Source organism: Branchiostoma belcheri, unplaced genomic scaffold (assembly GCF_001625305.1).
Source record: "Branchiostoma belcheri isolate BF01 breed outbred unplaced genomic scaffold, Haploidv18h27 scaffold152, whole genome shotgun sequence".
Taxonomy (NCBI): domain Eukaryota; kingdom Metazoa; phylum Chordata; class Leptocardii; order Amphioxiformes; family Branchiostomatidae; genus Branchiostoma; species Branchiostoma belcheri.
Window position 1 is genome coordinate 129316 of NW_017802958.1, and position 20069 is coordinate 149384.

Genomic DNA, 20069 nt, shown 5'->3' on the forward strand with positions numbered 1-20069 from the left:
GGGTAGTCGCTGGGGTTTTATGAAATATGTTTGTGGTTTGAGAAATGAATCAAGATACCCGGCTCCTCAATGGGCAGGTCCGCTATCCCACAGCTGGGAGTACATGTGTCAGTTTGTGATGAGGATATATAGCTAAACATGACAAAAAGAGTACAATCTTCTTGGTTTGCTCCCATGGAAATACCAGCCATCTTACCAACACGTAGTCACTTGGATGTCTGTACACATCCTGCTTCTGGATGATTAATGATTACACAGCAATCCTTTAGTTTCTCATAGCCCCCCAGGCTGTCACTGCACTCTCAAAGTCAAAGTTATTGACACTGGGGCCATCTATACTGATGGTCAGCAGGGCATTGAGGGTGTCATTGTTCACCCTGCTACGCAGCCTGGTCTTGACCCGCTTCAGCGTGCTGAAGGACCTCTCGCTGTCAGCAGTGCTGACTGGGATGACCATCAGCACTGATGCCAACAGCCTCATGCTGGGGTACAGCTCTGCCACGGTGGTTTCTGTCAGGCTGTGGATTCCCTCATCCTCCATGTATGGCTTCTGCAGTCCAAACTCCTGGGCTTTCCTCCACACTGCCTGCATCCAGTGGAAGCTGCAGCCACGGATGTGCACGTGCGGCAGCAGCTGGGGGATGACACGCTACATGGTCTATTCATAATCTACCTTACCTTATTTGTCTTTTCTCAAGGTCATTCCAGTCTTTCCAGACTTACGAAGTTGTTTGTTCTCAATCTAAGGTCCCTGGGAACTGCCACTTTGTTCTTCATTGTAGTAAAAATATCTGTCAAAGAAACACTTATATAATTACCAACTATAGTTACAAAGTATTAGACAAATTGTCATCATTATGATTGCAGAATATTACTATACATGTCCCAAGTTACACGTTTAAAAATATAAAAAATTTTGTTTACTTCTTTTGTTTGTTTATTCTGTTGTACTTTTGGATCCGTGGTATATGTATTATCTTTTGTTATTGATGGTCGTTTTTTTGTAAATGAACAATAAAAATTAAAAAAAAGACAAGTAAACAGTTTGTCTCATCCTGGTTTTCAGCCATATCTGTCGAATCACTAAACTCGAAGTAAGCCCACGAATAATAAGTCAAAACGTTGCTGATTTCTTCTGACAGAATTTGTTCCTAGTTCCTTAGGAAGATTAGGAATCGTGCTTAGCAAATAAAAGACAAGTTAACAGTTTTGTCTCACCATTATTAGCGGCCATATCTGATCACGGCAAAGTCAAACAATCCAAGAGATCCAAACAATCCAACGGAGCACGACGCTCACGAAATCAGGACGATCGGTGGACCTGTCTGATCAGGCCCACGTCTGATGAGGGAATGATAGAATTGCGCCTTTGTAGCTTCGCCCAGACACTGCGCAGGCCCGGTGATGACGATTTTTGTTTGTCGGTAGCCATATGCAAATTATTGGAAGCCATGTTCACGGTAATTCACTTTGTGTTCACGGTAGCAACATTTCTGAGAAAAATGGCGTGGCAGTACATTGAAAAAAAGGGAATTACAGTAATTTATTGGAAGCCACATGCAAATTATCGACAGGCAAATCACCCAACGGCCAACCACCTGCTTTTTGATTACTGTAATTACTAATTTTTTTACGGTGCTGTTGTGTTCGCTGTTGCTTCTGTGCCGTGAGCTTTCATTACAGTTAACGTTAACTTTCATTACAGTTAACATAAGTACTGTACTTTCTCTTTCCTACACCTGTCGCCACGGTGAATATGTGGTTCCGTGAACATGTCCAGTTTGTTTATATATATATATATATATTAATGTGGGTGCATGTACCACATGTCTTGTTTATGTTATAGGACTCTAAACTTAACTGGTAATGCATTTACATTCTGTATTTACATGTCGTTCTATAAGCCAGGGTTGGACAAGTTTTCAAAAATCCACTTGCCCGATAGGATGGTCTTGGATGATCATTTTGGATGGTCATTTTCACTTGCCCGAACCAATATTTCACTTACCCGAAATAATGACATATCTCTATGCAATATCATTTACTTGCAGCAAGGAAAAGAAGGTTTCAATGCATTTAAAATCATTTAACCATGTTTTAACTACAAGATCAAGGTCTTGGGAGTCTTCTACCTTTTTGTAATTGGAAATTCAATTTGTGTGGATGTGTGAATGTCATCACTGATCATGCACTTAAGCTGGTAAATGTGTAATAACAAATAAAACAGCTGAGCAGAGCATCTCAGACAGAACTGAAGTCTCAAGAACACAAGTTCAACTTCTTTATTAATTGCTTAAATAGTGATACAAGTGTACAGTTGTCAGAAAGTCTTAGTTACTCTGAGTCTGACAACACAAGTCAAGTACGAATCTTTAAGTTTAAGGCAGTATCTGCAGTATCTGGCATTCTGCACTTACACACTCACTGACTATCTGCCTTCAAACATAAGACAGGAATCTTTAGATGGTTAAGGTGGTATCTACCTTACTTCAAACTTAACTCAGGAATCAATAACAAATACACTCAAATCACTGAAACATCATGTACAAAACATACTAGTCTAGTGCCAAGTCTAATTACTGTACTCTCAGTCACTCTAAGACATTTCCCTGGTCATGGTCTAGAACTGATTGAGGCTGTAAGAATCTGAAAGCTAAACATGAACTTCAGAAGCTAAACATGAACTTCAGAAGCTAAACATGAATTTCACTTCAGAAGACTAGGGGTGCCTGGGAACTCAGGGGTTCTTCTGCTGCAGTTGGCGCCCATTTGGGGCTGCCTGCCACCATGCTTGAACAGCAAGTGCTGCATGGTAGGCCTGGACTGAAGGTCCTTCCAAACTGATGTACATCAGCTGAGACAGCATGGATACCTCCAGCTTGGACCTCCAGTCCGTCTTCACACGCTTCATGCAGCTGAACCCCGCTCCACAGCAGCAGTAGCTAGGGGGAAGACCAGAATGATTTCAATAAGATGTAAAACGTTGGAGAACTCTTCCCTCAGCTGGGCATCGAGGAAGATGTTCTCCCACATCTGCCCAAGCTGGCCCCTCGGCTGGGCCTTGACTCCAGCCCACTCCCGTCGCAGGGCGACCTCCTCAAACCCATTCCTGACCAGCACAGGCTGGAAGTGGGCGGCGAGGGTGCGCAGGTGCTCAAACCCAAACCCTGCCAGGGTGTCATCCACAGGCCACTCACGGGGGTCCACGATCTTGGCTGCTGAACGGTGGACCTCAGTGCCATCCAGGGACCCCAGTCTTTCCGTCAGGTGGTCGGTGACACTTTGGAGGATCCTCCTTTTGTGCCTGAAGAACATAATGATTAAAAAAAGTGAATATTCAATGATCTGCCACTCAACAACAGTAATTCACTTTCTTTATATACAATGATCATTCAGTAAAACCAATGTAACGTTAAGTCATCTTATATACAAAAATAATATTACTATTATAGATAACTGTACAAAATATTTACCCCTGAAACTCATCAATGGTGGCCTGATCATGCCCATTCAAGGTGGCGCCTCTGTACTGCCCGGCCCCCTGCTCTGCCTCAGCCAGGAAGCCCTTCAGGTGCTGTCCTGGGTTGTCCTGCATGTCAGTCAACATCAGCAAAGTTGCTTCTACCTGCTGGCGGGCAGCAGCCAGGGTCAGTCCGTCCTTCTGCATGTGCAGGCTGAGGCTGAACACAAATATTTCGCTTTGATTAAAATGCATCAATAAAAAAGTCCATGACAAGCACTTGTTGTTAACTGGTATGTCCATGAGTTAGTTTGACAAAATATATAAAGTAATGAATAATTGATCTCTATCCAAGAATCGATTGTAATGTACATCAGGTCTTGGGAGGGATATAAAAGTTCTATGAATACTACTGGTTATACTTTTTACTCAGATATACTTGATAATACTATAATTTAGTGACATGATGAGGGCTGTTTGTTTAGAGATGCATGGTGAGGAAAGAGTACTTCAAAAAGGAAATCTTAAGACCTAATAAGAAACTGGAAAGGGCGACACAAGCAAATACAGCATATTTCATCCCATCTCCCTCCAATACAAAAATTGACAACTTCATGGTTTTTGGATTGGTCCATTATACTCTGGGGTTGTTGTGTCCAGAACTGTACACTGACCATTCCTCCACGCTCCACACACTGTTGGTCACCCACTCCTGCTCCAAGTAGGCTGTCAGTTGGGCGATCAAGGGCCTCGAAGGCACGCAGGATGTGCTCCGCCGGCAAGAAGTGTAGTACCATGAGCTTCCTCATCAGCTCGTACGCCCCCGCCTTCTCGTAATAGACCGGCTAGGTCTGCTTGGCCTTGTTACACGTATTGCGCTTGACTGGGCTTGGTGCGGGGTCTTTCTTGGTCACCGCCGCCTCGATTAGAGCATAGCATGACGCCATGCCATCCACACGGGTCTCCATATGCTTAACCCTCTCTGACAGTGCTTCAACTTTAGCATCCCCTCGGTTGTCTCCTGCGATCAAGTGAACCACTCAAGTCTCCCTCCCTTCCATCATGGCAGCGGCACGAAGGATGTCCTTCAAAGACTCCGGTCGTGGGGAGATGCACCACAACCTGCCCGCCAATCTGGAATGCTCCAGGCCGCTTATGAACAGGTTAACCCCATTTTCTCTCTCTTCCCCATCGGTATTTGGGTATCCATACATCAACAACCCCCGCAGCCGGATCTCGTAATCCGTTAGGGATTCCTGTGGCATCCGATGGAAGTGTATGAGCTAATCTAAGGCCCTCTGCCTCTTCTCTGCCACCCCGAACCTGTTGGACAGTGCTTTGTGTAACCCCACCAAATTACTGGTTATGACGTCGCCCAAGCTCTCCGTCCGCGTATTCTAACGCTGGTCCTTCTAGGTGTAGCATTAGGCAAAGCGGGTAGCTGTCAGGCGTCCACTCCTGTAACCTTGCCACCCCCTGAACTGTACATGTACATGTACATGAGCTGTTTGTCCAATGTGTGTTACGTGCTTCTTCCTCCATCTTTACTTGTTTTTCTTTCAGGTACTTTGTGAGGTTTGTTTTGTCTCTTCTCCTTCTGAACTTTCTCGGCGCTGTTTTGGTGTCTTGCATTTAAGTCTCCACATAGTACTAGATGTGTCTTCTCTTGCTCGGTTGTTTGATTGTGTCCATTATTTCTTCTATTGCTTCTATGTCTTCTGATGGTGCATATGCCGAAATCAAGGTGAAGCCTATTGTTTTGGTGTAAATGTCCATAGCAACCACATCTGCATGTTGTGTCTGTCATATTTCTTCTTCCATTGTTTTGATATTTTCTCTCGTTGCAACGGCAACCCCACCTCCTCTTCTGTCTGCTCTGCATTTTTGTGTCCATCCCCACGTTTTTAAGCAGACTGGTTCCTTTTTCTTATTCCAAACTTCAGACAGACATAGTATGTCTATGTTCCTTCTTTCACACATTTGCTCCACCAGTGCAGCTGAGGTGTTTATCGATCTGGTGTTTATTTGTGCAATTTTCATGTGATCGTTCAAAACTAATTGTAGGAAATTCCTACGTAACAGAAGTACAAGTGTACCGGAAAGATCAGACGCTAGCTTTCACAGAGCAAAGGAAAACATGGCGGTCGTCTTTGTTTACAAACGTTGTTTAGCGACGTACAAGATTCACAAATGTTACAAGTACGATAAAATGTGACTACAGTTCACTCACTTCTAGTACACCAGATAATATCTACATGTGATCTTCAGTCTATAAATTCTAAAACAGTCTAGATCGAGGTACAGTTACTTTATCAAAGTTCCAAACTTTACCGGCGTGCCTTCTCGATCATCGCTGGAATGCCGGTTTTCATCAAAACTCAAGAGCAGGGATTGTGAAAGAACAAATGAATGATAAGAATCATTAAGATGCAGTCAATTTTACACAGCAAGATTCTACAGTACATCAAACATGCAAGACGTACAGATATATATCAAAATATGGACATTGATCAAAACATGCAAGTTAGCTGTAAAAAGATATATCAAGGACATTGTGATACTTGTCCAAGGATTTTCTCGGACTGTTACCCTTTTTTTGATGCAAACTCGCAGCTCTTGCGTTTTTGTACCAAAATGTATGCTGCTGCGAAGGCACGGCATCTTAGGTTTACATAATATAGTAGCACAACTTCTTAGTCTCTCACCATAGACATGACTGCTGGCTATCTGGCGTTGAGCGGCTTGAGTGTTGTCAAGTCCACCTTGACGTTAGCGACTTCAGGGCCTTCCTTCCTCTCCCGTGTGCCGGTTCGCTCCCAGCCCCTCTCGATGGCCGCCGAAACAGGCTATATAAAACCAAACTATAGAAATAGAACACAAGGAACAGTGGACAAAAAGTGAACAGATCTCCCGAGCGTGCATTGGACACAAAGCAGTCCGCCAGTGTGCAGAATATTTCTAGTGATCTGAACAGTTAACATGAAGTGATGGGAACTGTCGGACAACCTGTTGATGAGGGGGTGGTGGGAACTGTCGGACAACCGTGTTGATGAGGGGGTGGTGGGAACTGTCGGACAACCGTGTTGATGAGGGGGTGGTGGGAACTGTCGGACAACCTGTTGATGAGGGGGTGCTGGGAACTGTCGGACAACCTGTTGATGAGGGGGTGGTGGGAACTGTCGGACAACCTGTTGATGAGGGGGTGGTGGGAACTGTCGGACAACCTGTTGATGAGGGGGTGGTGGGAACTGTCGGACAACCTGTTGATGAGGGGGTGGTGGGAACTGTCGGACAACCTGTTGATGAGGGGGTGGTGGGAACTGTCGGACAACCTGTTGATGAGGGGGTGGTGGGAACTGTCGGACAACCTGTTGATGAGGGGGTGGTGGGAACTGTCGGACAACCTGTTGATGAGGGGGTGGTGGGAACTGTCGGACAACCTGTTGATGAGGGGGTGGTGGGAACTGTCGGACAACCTGTTGATGAGGGGGTGGTGGGAACTGTCGGACAACCTGTTGATGAGGGGGTGGTGGGAACTGTCGGACAACCTGTTGATGAGGGGGTGGTGGGAACTGTCGGACAACCTGTTGATGAGGGGGTGGTGGGAACTGTCGGACAACCTGTTGATGAGGGGGTGGTGGGAACTGTCGGACAACCTGTTGATGAGGGGGTGGTGGGAACTGTCGGACAACCTGTTGATGAGGGGGTGGTGGGAACTGTCGGACAACCTGTTGATGAGGGGGTGGTGGGAACTGTCGGACAACCTGTTGATGAGGGGGTGGTGGGAACTGTCGGACAACCTGTTGATGAGGGGGTGGTGGGAACTGTCGGACAACCTGTTGATGAGGGGGTGGTGGGAACTGTCGGACAACCTGTTGATGAGGGGGTGGTGGGAACTGTCGGACAACCTGTTGATGAGGGGGTGGTGGGAACTGTCGGACAACCTGTTGATGAGGGGGTGGTGGGAACTGTCGGACAACCTGTTGATGAGGGGGTGGTGGGAACTGTCGGACAACCTGTTGATGAGGGGGTGGTGGGAACTGTCGGACAACCTGTTGATGAGGGGGTGGTGGGAACTGTCGGACAACCTGTTGATGAGGGGGTGGTGGGAACTGTCGGACAACCTGTTGATGAGGGGGTGGTGGGAACTGTCGGACAACCTGTTGATGAGGGGGTGGTGGCAGTGGTGTTAGTAGGTGGAGCACTAGAAGTGGAAGTGGCAGTGGTGTTAGGTGGGTCATCACTAGATCTTGCAGCGGTGCTTATAGGACCGGGGTTCGTGTGCTCCAGACGCTCTCGTAAAATTGCGGGGATGTCCTCTGATGACAGTAGGTTGCCATTGTGCTGCATGTCTTCTATAGGGCATATTATAAGGATATCATCAGTTAACAAAAGATGTTATTTGTTAGTCCAAATTCCTTTAAAGTTGAAATAGTTTCTCTCATATGAATGTCTTTATAATATATGCTAAGAGTGGAGAAAGGAGCATACCATTTGCTGTTGTTACGGCAATCCGACTGCCACCAGAGCTGGTTAAGACTATGGCTGGGATGGAGCCCTCCCCGAGATTTTGTTGTGTCATAACTGTAAGACGAAATGAAAAATTCAATTTCTACATGTAGACAACACATGTGCCTTATCACAAATCTACATTATAGACATAAATGTCATATGGATAGATTTAGAAATATTGTGACACTTAATAAGTTTCCAACATAATACTAAAACAATCAAAGTCATAACAAATGATGGACATTTCGCGTGCATTACCAGCCTTGATGCAGTTGTTATCTCTCATAAAAGTTTGTTAATATAGGGTTTGACTTACATAGCCTTCCACCTGGCGAATTGGCCATCAGATGAATGTGAACAGGCTGCTGGGGACCATTGAGAAGTTCAGAGAATGATGAAGAACTGGTGAACCTAAAAAAGCTGTGAACACATGTCCAGTTTTAGTAAGACTGATTTTGTTTTTCTCAAGACAGAAAGTGCATATATATTTATATAAGGCCACACCAATTTAGTTTGTTGGTACATGGTTCTCGGATTTTCTGTGTGTGTGGGGGGGGAGGCGGCTGGTGTAATACCGGGCCGGCCGCTAGGAGCGCAGATTTAGTCAGGCAAGGTTGCGGTGAGCTTTGAAGACATCAAAGATGACCGGGCCGGGATGGTCCGAGCTGACGACTCCGCTGGCTGTTCATGTAGGGGATGAGAATCTTCTCCGTGTAGCGGATCATGTTGTCACCGTTTGACCAAGGAGATTTTATCCTCTATTTAAAGCTTCATGTATAATTATTACACACATAACTGGGTGTTTGTTTTGACAGGCACAACCTGTTCCTCTCGTCCTTGCTCAGGTTTTGTGTCTGTTCGGCCTGCTGCTAGCCTGGGTACCATCCTACTTGTACCATCCGCGTGCCGACAACAGCCAACCCAGGACCCCTCTGCCGCCACAGTCCGCGTGCCGCCAACAGCCAACCCAGAACCCTCTGCCGCCACAGTCCGCGTGCCGCCAACAGCCAACCCAGAACCCTCTGCCGCCACAGTCCGCGTGCCGCCAACAGCCAACCCAGAACCCTCTGCCACCACAGTCCGCGTGCCGCCAACAGCCAACCCAGGACCCTCTGCCGCCACAGTCCGCGTGCCGACAACAGCCAACCCAGAACCCTCTGCCGCCACAGTCCGCGTGCCGCCAACATCCAACCCAGAACCCTCTGCCACCACAGTCCGCGTGCCGCCAACATCCAACCCAGAACCCTCTGCCGCCACAGTCCGCGTGCCGCCAACAGCCAACTCAGGACCCTCTGCCGCCACAGTCCGTGTGCCGCCACAGTCCGCGTGCCGCCACAGTCCGCGTGCCGCCACAGTCCGCGTGCTGCCGCCAAAGAAAACATTGAAGTTAATACGTTTTGTAAACCATTAATTCCTACTTCTCACCAGTGTCACCACTTTATCCAAGTCTGGTCCAGTCAGTTATACTCTGTAGCAACAAAGCAATGGCCTGGGTACCATCCGGATTTTGGCTCCATTAATATACACTCATAGTGTATGGGCGTGAAATGGGTCAATTTCAAGACAAATCCGAACATTGACACATCACTTGGCATGTCAAGTATATATTTTCTTATACATTTTCAAAATTCATAGCAAGAGTCCGTCGGACACAAAGCTTGAATGTAATTTTCATTGTTGGTTCAATGTTGGCACAATTTGCGATACCAGCAAATGTGCCGTCTTGATTTTATACATTATTTTACTCTTATACAGTCAAAACTGCCCAAGAAGACCACGCCGGACCAATAAATCTGGTCTATGTGGACAGGTGGTCACTATAGACAGGATTCTTGACACTTGGGTAAATGGGAAAAAATCATCCAAGGGGCCTCTGAAAAGTGTTCACATTTGCCAGGTCATCATGTAAGATACTGTAAATTTTTTTTGTTGAATAACCTGGAGGATGAATGACATTGGGACTTGTAGCTCTAGTACCCGGTATTCCATGATGTTAAAAATGACTAATAAACTGGTGGACGTACCAACTACTAAGTACCTAATACCAAATAAATACTAGTAGTCATGCCTTCAAGTACCAGAGTTATCAACCAAGGCTTGAAGTGTTCAAAAACTCATTCTTTCCTAGAACTATAATCGCAGAGTGGAACCCACTGTCACCAATTACAGTAGGGGCATTATCATTGAATAGAGTTAGATGTTCAAGGGTTAGGTGTAACAAATCGTTCGGTGTAGTAATGTAGCCAGCTGTCGCCATGCCACGTGCCTGCAAAGCTGATGTGTTATGCTGGAGGACGGCTATACAGATACATGTACAAATTCCATATAACTCTCTGAAATGTTACTTCACACATTAGCTCTAAGAGGTGCAATTTTTTTCAGTCATTGGATCTGTCCACTACTATTCCTACTGCCTGGTATTTCTGCCCCGCTCATGATTCAAAATGTATTTGGCCATGAACCAAAACTGGCACCCACTCTGGAAAGGGTTTCACACCTCTAACCCCTGTTGGGTTACCACTCGCCCGAACGCCCAGGGCAGGTCCCGATACACACTACCCAGTTTCCGCTGGATCTCCTGAGCTCCCCAAATTGATATGAGGGCCCCGTTTCCTTGGTCAACCGGTGAAAACTCGAGTTTGGGGGCATAGCAAGATTCTACGATTCAAAGCGCGACCAAAACAAAATATTGACAGATCAAAACTTTCACTCCCCCCGTTCATGTTCCCAAATAATTCTATTAATTTTTTTTTTCAATTCGAATCAATCGCAACAGATTTTGCATCATGGACGGGGCCTTCAAACTGACGTGTCATAGATGGTAAAAAAATTGCCTTAATTATGAAGTGGTCGGGAGGGTTGAATAGATAGGTATTCCTAAAAATAAATTCGGTATATTTGCTCTTTCATATTCTTAGTACTAGTAATTCTTTGTTGACTTTGGAAGAATTCACTCAGGGCTCGACAGACATTTTTCAGCCCAGTAAATGTACTGATACACTTGACAAGTTGTTTTAGAAAAAAAAAGTCTTCCATAACAATACAAATATCTTTTTTTACAATTTATGGCATATATATTTACTATTCTTGCAGCTTCTTTGTATTATGTACAATGATATGGTCACAATTTTTTTAGCAAACGAACAACTTTGGTGTTACATAAAAATGTCATCAATATATTCAAGTCAGTGTGGCCTAAGAGGAAATTCAACAATGAAAATAACACAGAAATGGAAACACTGGAGTTCATTTCTCAAAACGTTCCTATGGCTTTAATGTGATACTGTAACTTGTGACAGCAAGTTCACTTACCTCCTGGATTTGTGCATGCCACGTGTGACTTATTGATGGTCTTGTCTGCAATTGTAGCCACATTCAGATGTTCCAGTCTGAGTACTGCCCGGTCATAGGGGCAGGTTCTGCTAGTCCTGAGCCACGTCTCTATGCATGTTCTGCAAAAATGATGTCCCTTGGGGCATGTCACGGCATTTCGCAGAATGTAATGGCTGTGTGAAAAAAACAATTGGTTAACAAGTTACTCCATGGAGGTCTCAGACCTCTGTGGAGTATTAGGATTGTAGCCTCTACCAGGCTCCGCGGATCGCTGGAAAAATAGTAGAAATTGGCCGAAATAAAGGGATAGTATACCAGAGAAGATCCAGGGCCATAGAAGCTCCAATTTGCGACCCCGTTCCAGCGATCCGCGGAGCCTGGTAGAGGCTATTAGGATTGGTCCGTGTGTGTAACTCACAAACCATTTGCTGCACAGTGGTATGTAGTTTGGCATATCATCTGCTGGAATGCACATTCCTAGTGGGCAAAGGTCACCAATACAAAGCCTGCTCAAAAGGCCCATTTTGTTACTCCGTGAAGGACCTCCTTGTGAAGTATTGTGGCTAGAGGTTGTTTTCAATCAAATCAATCAATCAAATGGTTTATTCTCAACCGACTTCGCAGCACCAGGCTGAATTTCGCCAATTGTGACATTGGTTTAAAAACATTATGCATTATAAAATACATTATATACAGGTTGAAATTGTTCACAGTACTCTATTCAATGGTCTGTTAAGTAACGTTTGGACTTAAAGTTGAATTTCTATGTCCTGCAACCCGGAGACAAACATTATCCAATTATTGATTTTTGTGTTAAAGATACTCCATGAATTCTGGTGATCTTTTACATATGATTTGCATAATCATGAAATTTATAATTTTTCAGATTAAAAAGGCTTCGGATCCCTTTAACTGTAGCACCTGACCTCTTACCTTGAAGTAGTTAATATGTAACATTGGTTTACCTTAAAGTTTGTGCAATCCATGCACCTGTGATCACGAAGTCATTACGTCATGGGGAATCCCCAAATACCAACAGTTTGGTGAAGACACCAGCAACAGTTAAGAAACTTTCCTTTCCTCCTTCTAATCTTTGATTTTCCTTTTATACATCTTAAAATAGTACGAAGGCCCAAAAGTGCAATGCTCATTTTTTTTCTCAGGGTACCAAGCCCCATAAGTACATGGACTTCACGGATGAGGCAAGGCATGTAGACATTACTTGTTTCTTCTATAATGAATGAATGAATGAATGAATCAATCAATCAAACTGCTAATAATATTTACATGAGCTCTTTGTTAGACTTAGGCAAAACAGACACAAATTCAGTACATACTGAAAACAAGCGTCCTAGTTTATCACATTACGTAGCTGATCTTGTAGTTGATCTTATAATGAAGCCTTCTGTAGCTGATCCGCAATGGCGTGTGACAAACAACCCAGGATCGGTCTTACGTAAATGGCGGAGTTAATTGTCTGAAGCTGGCTACTTAAATAACATTAATATCAATGATTACATACGAAGAAAATTGTAATCATAATGTAGGTCCAGGGATGAATATTAATATATCTTTCTTGTTTACGCCACCAAGTTACGTATTTCCAATCCGCTACTTTTAAAATGTATCGGATTAGTAAATTGTATATTTGTCATTTTCAGCATTAAGCATGGAAAATATATAATGTACAGTGCTATTTATTGGAGAGAATACAATATGATGATTTGTAGTGATTATCTGATTGTTGACTATTTTGAGGGAAACTGACAACAATAATGTTACGACAGACCACACACAAGTTAGATACATCAACTTTATTTATTAGTCTCCTTATTGGTGTGGATAAACATAATAAATAATACATGAACTACAAATACAACATATTTCAGTCATACCCCTCCAAATTTACACCTTCACAAGAGTAGAACAAGATTATTTCTGTCCAAGGAGAGTTATTTTCCAAGTCATCCAAGTTTAAAATGAAGCCTTCCTAACTTGTCACCAAAAATTAAAAAAAAGGTTCACGGCGGTCTGTCACTACGGTATTCTTTCCCATTGCTAGGCGCGTTCTAAAAGGTATCGGGTTACAAGACGCTATTTTGGCCTACCAGTAAAACACTTGAAACTAAACAAAAAGGATTTAATGGTAAGTTTCGTCAAATTAAAATGAAATTATTGCCTTAACATCCTTTTAATATTAGCTGTTTATGTTAAATCATTGATTTTTCAAAATTTCGCTCCGAAAGACGATTTTTTTCGGGTTTCCGACCACAAGTCATGCCATGTTTTTAGGCAAACATCGTTTTAACCTGGCTACGTATATCACCCCAGATCCCCGATTTTTACATTTTTCGACGACTAGGAATAAGATCAAAAATCGTGTTTTAGGGATTTTTTAATTTCTGATTTAAAGTCTAGTTTTTGTCGACATATTGGTGAAAAATGATATTTTTACATTTTTCGCACTAAATTACCCATAATTCAAAATTGAGGCCATTTTTCAAAAATCCCTAAAACACGATTTTCGGGACAATCGTGACAGTCATTTTGAGCCGTGAATTGGGTATGCTTGACTCGCCATGCTTGCAGGTTAAAACGAGTTTTGCAGACGTGTCATGTCGACCAAAAGTCTGCATTGTGTTATTCATACTGGTGTAAAGAATCATTACAGTATTCAAGGTCACCCAAGGATACGACAGTAGCTTCGCTACATGTTACAGATCCACAAAAAAATGATAGCGGGCATGTATTGTCCAGGAAACTGTTTGTATCTATAGAAAAGTGTTGTTTTTTTATCTGTTGCAAGGCACGGGGGCAGAAAGGCTTGTTTTGCCGCTTTATTGTAAATGACCGCAGGTGACCCCGAAATAGAACGCAGGTTCGATTCGAATTGCCCAGATCGAACACAGTTCGGGTTCTATGACATGTGGAAACTTTGCAGCCCAGATTTTACCACCGTGGTTGTTTCCACTAGTCAAGAATGGACTTTTCCATCTGCCTCATGTCCGAAAACATTTCCGGAAAAATATGGACATTTTGTGTAATCAGCCCTGTCCAATATTTAATTAAAAAGATTCCCCTTTTTCAATAATGAATTTTTCCAGTGAATTAAAAAAAGAAGAAACATCAGTAAAAAAACAATAATTTTTGCCATACCATGGTATGGCAAATATATTAGATAAATGATACTTCGTAGATGTTTACATACAACAACACTAAAAATTGAATCACCAGTGATGAAAAGTTACAGGTTCTGAAATTGTTACTAATACTTAAAAAATCAAACACTGTAAGGATTACAGCCGATATTACTGGACAGGTGTAAAGGTGAAAAAAATCATGTGTTTTGATGCCTGCTGAGGTGACATCACTTTTTAAACAATCTTTTAGACTTTCTTCAGTAGATTACTCTGCTACTAGAGTTCCAGACTTAGGCCATCCATAATTATACATTGTATGCTGTACAGTAAACACATAACAACAAAACACTCTTCCCCTGTTTTTCTTAGCACAATCATTCATAGAATCAAAGTTGGAACAACCATTCAAGTGAAACATTGCAAAATACTACCATGACGCCATCAATAATAAAAAAGATACAAATTCTGAAATAGTTATTACCACGATTTTTAAGATTTCAAACTACGACTCTTTTTAAAACAGACTCAGCATTAATGCCTTTAAAATGAAACTTTACATATTTATACTTTCTGCAGTACATTGCTCTGCTACCAGAGTTCCAAACTGAGATAGTCCATGATTATACATTGTATATTTTACACAGAATGACAAAACATAGTCATTAATGTAGAAACAACTATTAAAACTGATATTCGAAAATACAACCATGAACGTCATCCTAAAATAAAAGTTACAGATTCTGACATAGTTTCAATACTTCAAGTGTTACAACAAGTGTTACAATACTTCAAATTTAAAAGGAAAAAGTACAGCTAAATTCAATAATAATACCACTGGTTCAAAATCTCATTCATTTTGAAAACGCGGATTGATGCCTTTAAAATGAAACTTTAACAACTTGTACACTTTCTGCGGTACATTGCTCTGCTACCAGAGTTCCAGACTGAGATAACTTCCATGATTATGCATTGTATACTTTACACAGAATACTAAAACAATCTTTCCCTATTTTTGATAGAGCAATTATTAAAGTTGTAACAGCTATTAAAGTGAAAATTTGCAAGATACTACCAAACCATCATTATCAAAAGGTAAAGATTCTGAAATAGTTATAACCACAATTGTTACAATATTTCAAATTCAAAATGAAAAAGTACAGCTGATACCACTGGTGCAAAATCTCATTCATTAAAAAAAACTACAGCATTGATGTCTTCAAAATGAAACTTTACATCTGTACACTTTCTGCAGTACATTACTTTGCTACTAGAGTTCCAGACGTATATAGTCCATAATTATACATTGTATATCTTACACAGAATGACAAAACACTTTTTCCTTGTTCTTGGTAGGGCAACCATTGAAGTTTAAAAAAAACTATTAAAGTTGATATTCGAAAAATACGACATCATCCTTAATAAAAGTTACTGATTCTGACATAGTTATAACCACAAGTGTTACAATACTTCAAATTTAAAAGGACAAAGTACAGCTAATACCACTGGTGCAAAATCTCATTCATTAAAAAAAATTCAGCATTGATGTCTTAACAACTAAACTTAACAACTTATATACTTTCTGCAGTACATTGCTCTCCTACTAGAGTTCCAGACTTCAGGCAACACACTTCTTTTGAAGCTTCATCAATGACTATTATAATTTGTATATTCGATAGTTTCTGCAGTCGTGCATGGCATTACATGACTTGCTCTGCTACTAGATATTTCCAAACTCAGATTGTTCATACTTACACAGAGACTGTCTCTGTTAAGGTAATGGGTAGTAAGGACGTTTATGCGGTGAAGACGACGATGACGAAAGACGTTTAATCGTTACTACACAATGTGAATAGTTACATTTAACACATGTTCTTGTGTTCAAGACTTACAACTTAAGCTCCATGCGGTTCTCACAATGAAATTTGCGAGCTACTGTTAAAATTCAAACATACAATGTAGCTTTTAGTTAAGTCTTAAGAAAAAAATAACTTACAAGGTCACAAGTCATTCCCCAAGAATCTTAGACATATCATCTAGAACACCACAACAACTGTATGCCTACACAATCAACCAACTAACCAACTGACAGCTAAAGTAATAAGGTACATATTTCATTTATCTCATCCTGAATTTTGGCTCTAGGTGCCAATTGGAGACGTTTTTATTTTTCCTTTGTTTCTTTCTACAGGGTTTCTACATTTGGATGAGGAGAAGTTACCTTCAGTGTTGGTCTAAGACTGACCCTGTCCTGTCTGATCCTGACCGCTGGTCATTACAGTAGCTGTTTTGTACACAGAATTGATCTGCGAGTCAGTCGGCCGTGTGCCATAAGACAGATTTCTAGCATCGATGGATTCAGTGATCGCCTGATATTGACCCTGCCCTTCCTGATTGGTCATTACGACAGCTGTGGTGTTTGTGTTTGCTTTGATTATGGGCTGATACTGACTCTGTCCTGTCCGGCCATGGCCACTAGCCATTACAGTAGCTGTGGTGTTTGTGTTTGCTTTGATTAGGGGCTGATACTGGTCCTGTCCTGTCCGGCCATGGCCACTAGCCATTACAGTAGCTGTGGTGTTTGTGTTTGCTTTGATTAGGGACTGATACTGGTCCTGTCCTGTCCGGCCATGGCCACTAGCCATTACAGTAGCTGTGGTGTTTGTGTTTGCTTTGATTAGGGACTGATACTGGTCCTGTCCTGTCCGGCCATGGCCACTAGCCATTACAGTAGCTGTGGTGTTTGTGTCAGACTCAGTGTTGGCCTGAGACTGACCCTGCCCTGTCTGATCATCACCACTGGCCATTACAGTAGCTTTGGGGGTTGTGTTGGATTCAGGGATAGCCTGAGACTGACCCTGCCCTGTCTTAACACGTGGTTTATCAATATCTTCATATTCGTAATCATCACCACTGGCCATTACAGAAACTGCTGCGTTACCTGTAGCTGCATACATAGGATTTGGCTTTGAGGCAGCTAGCACTTGGTTATGGGATAGATTTCCAATGTTCAGAGATTGCATGTTAGCCTGGCCCTGTCTATTCTGAACACCTAGTTTATCAGTATCCTCATGATCATCATTACTGACCGATACAGTAACTGCTGTGTTTGTGTTGCCACCAACAACATTGGGATTTAACCCTAAAGGGTGACGCCTGCTCTTTATCTTGTACCACACTGTAAAACTGATGGCGCCAATCAGGACAATTCCAATAACTGGACCACAGACTGAACCTATGAGAACAGGTATTGGGAAACTGGGAACAGATTCTGGTTTGCCTGGAGTGATTGCAAGGGGCGAAGTTAGTGTTGCTCTTGTTTTGCCTGCGGAATCTGATATTGGGGCAGCATTGACCTTAAAGTACCAGTGATAGTGAGAGTTGTGTGAGATTAAGTGGATATCAGCTATCCGTGTTGATGCGGTCGGCTGGGGGGAACTGGGAGCAGATTCTGGCTTGTCTGAAGTGATTTCATAGGGCGAAGTTAGCGTTGCTCTTTTTTTGCTTGTGTTTTCTGCAGGGTTAACTGTTGAGACAGCGGTGGCTTTAAAGACTGATGGGCTAGTATTGCTTTCCGTGATAGTAGCTAAAGGTGTTGACACTGCAGCAGAACAGCTATCAACAGTTAGTGGTGATATGGTTGGCTCTTTACATATCAATTCTTTTGGATCGACATTTGCAAGCTTCTGTCCCCGAACTTTGCCGGGTTGGGCGCACGTTATGCTGTTTTTTAATTGGGGAATCAGCCTGATGGGAATCATCATACAGTCACACTGCCAGGGGTTCCCGTCAAGATTAAGGTATATTCTGATATGAGATTGGAACAAGCAGAAAACTGACGGGGGAATGGCCGTCATCTTGTTGTTCTGAAGTTTCAAATTAAATGAAAAAAAAAGTGACAGATTTTTAAATGCACCAGAATGGATGGTAGTTATCCGGTTGTTGTTCAGGTACAAGTATATTAGCTTGGGAAGATTTGCAAATGCACCAGAAGGGATGGTAGTTATCTGGTTGTTGTTCAGGTACAACCATTTTAGCTCGGGCAGATTTGCAAATGCACTAGAAGGGATGGTAGTTATCTGGTTGTTGTTCAGGTACAACCATTTTAGCTCGGGTAGATTTGCAAATGCACTAGAAGGGATGGTAGTTATCTGGTTGTTGTTCAGGTACAACCATTTTAGCTCGGGCAGATTTGCAAATGCACTAGAAGGGATGGTAGTTATCTGGTTGTTGTACAGCCCCAAGATTGTTAGCTGGGGTAGATTTGAAAATATGCCAGAATGGACGGTAGTTATCTGGTTGTATTTCAGTTCCAATTTCTGTAGCTTGGGCAGATTTGCAAATATACCAGAAGGGATGGTAGTTATCTGGTTTTTGTCCAGGGCCAACCTTTGTAGATGGGGCAGTTTTGCAAATGTACCAAAAGGGAAGATAGCGATCTGGTTGACGCTCAGGCCCAACCCTTGTAGCTGTGTCAGATTTGCAAATGCACCAGAATCGATGGTAGTTATCTGGTTCGATCTGAGATACAACTTTTTTAGCTCGGGCAGATTTCTAAATGCACCAGAATGGATGGTAGTTATCTGGTTTCCTCGAAGGAATAAATATTGTAGCTCTGGCAGATTAGCAAATGTACCAGAATGGATGGTAGTTATCTGGCTGTATTCCAGGGACAACTCTTGTAGCTTGGGCAGATTGGTGAATGCACCAGAATGGATGGTAGTTATCTGGTTGTAGGACAGGGACAACTTTTGTAGCTGGGGCAGATTAGTAAATGCACCAGAATGGATGGTACTTATCTGGTTTCTTTGAAGGAATAAATTTTGTAGCTCTGGCAGATTAGCAAATGTACCAGAAGGGATGGTAGTTATCTGGTTGTCTTCCAGGGGCAACTCTTGTAGCTTGGGCAGATTGGTGAATGCACCAGAATGGATGGTAGTTATCTGGTTCAATCTGAGAGACAACCTTTTTAGCTCGGGTAGATTTCCAAATGCACCAGAATGGATGGTAGTTATCTGGTTTCTTCGAAGGAATAAATATTGTAGCTCTGACAGATTAGCAAATGTACCAGAAGGGATGGTAGTTATATTGTTGTTATTCAGGCACAACTCAGATAAATTCTTATACCGTAATAGCTCAGACTGCTTTACACATGTAATGCTGTTATATCTTAAATCTAACAAAGAAATGGATGTTGGGAGTTTCTGAGGGATACTGGTGAGGCCCTTTCTGCAGTGCTGTGATGATGGTTTACAGTCGCAATCAGCAAATGTTTCACATTTGCAGTTACCTAATGAATCCGGCATGTTGGGCTCCTTCAGGATGATGAGAAGGAAAACCAGCACGTGTCGCAGCTTTCTGCCCATGGTGTCCTGCCACCTAAACAGAACGGCAAGCTCCTCAGTAAGGCCACTCCAACTTAATGTTGGACCTCGAATTTTAAAGTAAAAATGATAACTTAAATATAAACATAAGGTCCCAGGATAAAATCTTGGTTTGTACAAGAGAAGAATTTTGTTACACTCCAATTGTCTTCTCATGACTTGGGTTTGCCCTCTTGGTAAGTCATAAATTCCTCTAAAATGTCATAGAACAAAAAATTAGGTTGGAGTGGCCTTAGAAAATCA

At 42.5% G+C, this 20069-nt stretch overlaps 1 protein-coding gene across 1 annotated transcript; it reads right to left on the reverse strand.

The window, feature by feature from the left end:
* Nucleotides 1-17844: 17844 nt before the first annotated feature.
* LOC109465519 (leucine-rich repeat-containing protein 15-like) lies at nucleotides 17845-19808 on the reverse strand. Its single transcript, XM_019762876.1, has 2 exons — nucleotides 18679-19808; nucleotides 17845-17902 (listed from the first exon to the last, which is right to left on the reverse strand). The coding sequence occupies exons 1-2, from the start codon at nucleotides 19806-19808 to the stop codon at nucleotides 17845-17847; spliced, it is 1188 nt and encodes a 395-aa protein (XP_019618435.1).
* Between the last annotated feature and the right edge of the window lie 261 nt (nucleotides 19809-20069).